Raw genomic sequence first — 4,973 nt, forward strand, 5'->3', positions numbered from 1 at the left:
CCAGGATCGTTTACAAAGCCAACAATAATAAAATAGAACTACGTCCAATTATAAAATATAACCACTTGCTATTTGCATTTATATATAAGATGATACCAAAGCAATGAAACCTAATTTACAAGCACAGAATAGAAATACATAGATAATTATATGAAATATAATTTACATCTCTCTCCCTCAAGTCACTTTTTGAGGTACATAAAGTGAAATTTTTTTCACATTTATTAATGTGAAAAAAATGTGATTCCTTCTTCTTCTTTCCGCAGTCTACTTCGAAGATCGACGGTGAAATCTTGCTAAGAATTTTAAACGGACCAACTCTTATTCTGTCCATTTTACCCCTATTAAGTTTACTCCCATTCTGGATATAGACTTGATTGCCCACTTCAAATTCGTACTCTTGACGATTTTTGTCAACCCTTTTCTTGTTTATTTCAAAATTTTGCATAGAATTTCGACCGGCTTGTATTCTATCTGCAGCTAAATCGCTTTCAAGTACGTCATATGGAATGATAGTTGACTTTATGCCGTATAATAAGTATTCAGGTTCAAATTTCGTGGAACTATGAATTGTCCGATTGTATTCTTTGACACATTCGTCTGCAATAACGGACCATGCCTGTTTTTTTCACTGTTAAGTTTACATCTTATTCTGTTTACAAGTGTTTGGTTTAGTCTTTCATTTAGTCCATTTGATTGAGGGCAATCTACGCATGTAAAAACCACTTGAATATTCATCTTGTTTAGATACTGCTATAGTTCTGTAGAATTAATTCCGGTGTACTGGTCGGCTAAAAGTATTTTAATATTATTTTTCTTAGCAATCGGATCAATTAACTTTATGAAATCTGCTGCGCATTGACTTTTTGTAGTGGAGATCCAAGCATATCTACTAAAATGATCTACCAAAATATGCATATATTTCTTTGGTGACATATTACCGGCAAATCCACCAACTGTGTCAATGGACATAATTTGGAATGGTTCTGTCGCGGGTCCTAGTTTTGACATTAATCCGATGATTCTATTTCTTCTAGTTTTGTTCAATAAGCATATAGTGCAACTTTTACAAAATTCTTCAATTAGTTGGTCAAAGTTTTTGAAATAATAAAATGGTCTTATTTTCTCTTTCAATGTTCCAGCTTCAATATGTCCATAATATTCGTGTACCTTTTTTATTATTCTTAAACCAAATTTATCAGAAACAAATATTCTTGATTTGTCCTTCAATTTTTTGTAAATAATACCATGGCGTTTTTCAATCTTCTTGGCATTCTTTAATTCAGTCATGTTATCATTTTGATCCTGAAGAATTTCAGGTCTTTTAATTAAATTTACAACTTGGACTGCATCCTCATTTTCAAAATATTCTAATACTGGTGATCAAGAAAGTAAATCAGCCATTATATTTTCCTTTCCTTTCTTATAAATAATTTTAAAGTTGAAGTGAGACAAATAGTGCACTAAATCGCCCAATATTTCATCTGTTTCTCTTTAAGTTTTTTGATTCTCTAGAGATTTGGTGGTCCTACAAACAACAAATTCACGACCAATCAAATTATTGCAGTATTTTATTGCGTTTTTGAATAGCTTGCATTCAAGATGGATGATGTCCACTTTCTTTTCATTTTCCATTTGATAAAGTTGCTTTGTCTTGACATCCCGTATTTATGATATTTCCATTACTTAAAATTTTATTTTAATATTTGGGCTTGATGTTAAAACACATTCATCAATTTTTTGTTGTTCTTTTGAACGTTTTTTCAATGTTCGTATTTCTTTCTCTATTAAGCTGGTTTTGTATTTCTACAGGAAAAGCCCATAACGATCATGTTTATCTTCGACATTTCAATTTCTAAACATAGGTTTTCTTTCGCTAAGGCATAGTCTATTAAAGAACCACCTAAATATTTGTAATTATATGCGGTTCTTATTTTTTTCCAACCTCTATCTGCAAAAATGGTCAGAAAGGATTTTTTCCATTCTGACCAATTAGTTAAGCCGATCTTTTTTAAATTTGATTCGTACCAATCTTCCGGTGACCCAGATAAAAAAAAGCGTAATGCTTCTATGACATTAGTAGGATTCAGTATTTTATGCCTTCTACATTCATTTTCAAATTTCTCTATCCATTCAGTAGGGTTTTGCTTTTTGTTGAATTTTTCCAGAATAAATTTTTTTTCAACGTCTTGCAGCTTAAAGTTATCATTCAGACTTAGCTTAGCTTTTAATTCCTTAATTCGTTCATTTAAAAAATTGTCATCTGATCATCTCTATGTTTATTATCAATAATTTTTTCTTCTAATATATTATCTAAATAATATATCTATATATAATCTTCGTTTTGCGTCCAGAGACCCGGTTTCCCGAGGTAGGACGTTGTTTTCTTTGCCATAAACTTTTTGCGCCAAATTAGACGATCAGTTGTATCCATTTCATTTAAATTTAGAGCTTTCATGTCTTGCTCGATTGTTTGCAATTTTGATTGACAAACAAAATTGGACACTTTAGATAAAATACCAATTATTTTGAACAACGTTTGTGACACCACTGATTATACTTCTGACACTTGATTGAATTGTTACCTACACAAATTTTACAAACTGAACAGGGCCATCGTCCAGTAGCTGTGGATTGGATGGGACTTTGAATCCATGATCGGCCAATCTGGTGTTCCAATCTTCAAACATCTGTGCTGCATTCTGCTCAGACGTGGCTGTTAAAAAAAGATATCATCAGCATTTATTAGATTCCAAATGTCACCAGTGCGTATCGGCTTTGTGATTTTTTCCATCACAGTGACAAATAACAGTGGTCTGAGAATCGAGCCTTGGTGAACTCCAACGCCGATGTCAAATGCATCTGTGTTTCCAACCGTTGTGCTGTCTTAGTATTCGTATACATTTCTATCACAAGTCGAACAAGATATTCTAGAATGAGTTGTCGACGTAGACTCCACCTGATTGCTTGACGGGGAACTCGATCAAATGCTTTTTCAAGGTCTACAAAAATGTGTGATAGTTGTTGATGCTTTGCGAGGTTCTTCTCTTGCAGTTGCCGAAGGATGTGAATTGCATCAATTGTTGATTTCCCCGCTAGGAAACCAAATTGATAATTTCCGATCATGATACACGACGTTAATCTTCTCTCAATGATTTTCTCGACAATTTTCAGAGAGTGATCTAACAGACGTATACCCCGATATGATGAACAGTTCAATGGATCACCTTTGCCTTTGTATAGCGGAAGTGTCATGCTATAGTTCCATTCAGTCGGCATTGAGCAATTTCTCCACACTTCACGGCAAAGTTGTAGTAACGTTTGGATACCTGCAGTACCAGATGCTTTGATAATGTCATTTGTGAGTCCAGAGGGCCCTGCTGCTTTTCCATCCTTTCTAGCGGTCAAAGTTTCTGTAAGCTCCTCTACATTGATGTCTGGAATCGGACCTTCGATGGGTGGAGCGTCAAAGTTGAAATTTCTGAAATTTGTTTCATAAAACAGACCGTTGAAGTATTTTCTCCTCTGTAGCTTGATTTCATCTTGTTCAAGAACCATCTCATTTTTGTCATTTTGATTCAAATTCACAAATTATTATCAAAACTAAAACTACTATTAATAAAAAAATTTCAATAAAACAATTTAGCATAATGATCCGAGACATTTTCCTTTAATTTTTTCTCAAAACAAATACTACAATAAAAACAATTTATCAGAATGATCCAAAACGGTTTCTTTTTTTTAATACCAGTAGCTTTATCCAACGCACCCATTTTTCAGCCAATATATCATATATTTCTTAGGATTCCATAATTCCAATGGAGGACCATTTATGCTAATCATTAATAAATTTGAACAACTGTGATCTGAATAGAGTATATTTCCACATTCTACACCATTCAACAACTGAAGTGGGACTAAACGGAGATGTTCTGAAAAAGCAATATGAGAAGATGCACATTCATATGCTATTCGAAAAAGTTTTTCTGTTGCTTCAATGTTCTCTTGATTTTGTTTCTCTTTTCATTTGCCTTTGATTTGTTTATGGAATGTTCTATATCTGCATTTTTTTCAGTGAAATTGTTTTACAAGCATCATTGTGGCATTTTGATTGTTGGTGTTTATCAATTTTTTGGCAGTTTTTCCGCCAACAGTTCCGCCATCAATGAAAGCCCTGTCTTTACGACAACCAGGTGTCACATCACTTGCTGGTGTAGAAGACTTTACTTCTACACAAATACTGCACATAACCGACCCAGTTGAACTCATCATGAGCCATTGCCGTGACTTTTGCCAAGCTTTAAAGTTTATTTCTGCACACTTTTGGAAAACCAGAGCATCTGTTTTGTTTCTGGTTTACATTCTCTGTTGAATCTGATGGCTGCTGAAACTGTTTTTCAACAATGTTTTCTTCATTACATATGCCCTCAATTGATTCCACCAAACTTGAGACATTGACAAAAGTTGGTAAATGTGCAGCAGACTCTACTTCTGAATCAGTATTTTCCATCGCTGAAAAATAATTAAATTTAAGTTAAAAATAATAAATAGCAGGTTAAACACAACCAATTTTAATTTAGTTATCTTTACTTTTACATTTAGACTTTTAGAGTCTTCAGAAGTCCTCTCTTTCATTTTGTTAAAAAGATTTAAAATATTTGAAGATGAATCAGTTTTATAAATAGTGCCATCAAATTTTTTTTTAAACTTCGTTTTATTTTCTTCTTAGCTCAAATTAATCTTATAATATAGGAAATAGTTCGTATTCCGAAACTTTTTATAAAATATACGTAATTAAAAAGCATTCGCACGCGCTGCCGTATACGGTATATAACAGACACAAACATCCGTCACGAAAGCATAAACGAAAAGTGGATTTAAGTTACAATTAAAAACAAATATTAGTAAAATGGTGAACAATAAACATATCACCGAATAATAATGCATAAATGTGACAAGTATAATCTAATCTA

The 4,973-nt window shown here is 32.9% G+C and overlaps 1 protein-coding gene across 1 annotated transcript in view; it reads right to left on the minus strand.

Annotated features, from left to right (window-relative positions):
- Window positions 1-4,635, minus strand: part of HELRODRAFT_162934 (hypothetical protein) — a gene marked incomplete at both ends in the record, with an annotated part of 6,586 nt that extends 1,951 nt beyond the window's left edge. Inside the window, 3 exons of the mRNA XM_009024984.1 lie at window positions 1,946-2,234; window positions 4,322-4,512; window positions 4,605-4,635. Coding sequence (XP_009023232.1) covers window positions 1,946-2,234; window positions 4,322-4,512; window positions 4,605-4,635 — 511 coding nt within the window. The remainder of the gene's footprint in view (window positions 1-1,945; window positions 2,235-4,321; window positions 4,513-4,604) is intronic.
- Window positions 4,636-4,973: the final 338 nt, after the last annotated feature.

Source organism: Helobdella robusta, assembly GCF_000326865.2.
Source record: "Helobdella robusta unplaced genomic scaffold HELROscaffold_4, whole genome shotgun sequence".
NCBI classification, from domain to species: domain Eukaryota; kingdom Metazoa; phylum Annelida; class Clitellata; order Rhynchobdellida; family Glossiphoniidae; genus Helobdella; species Helobdella robusta.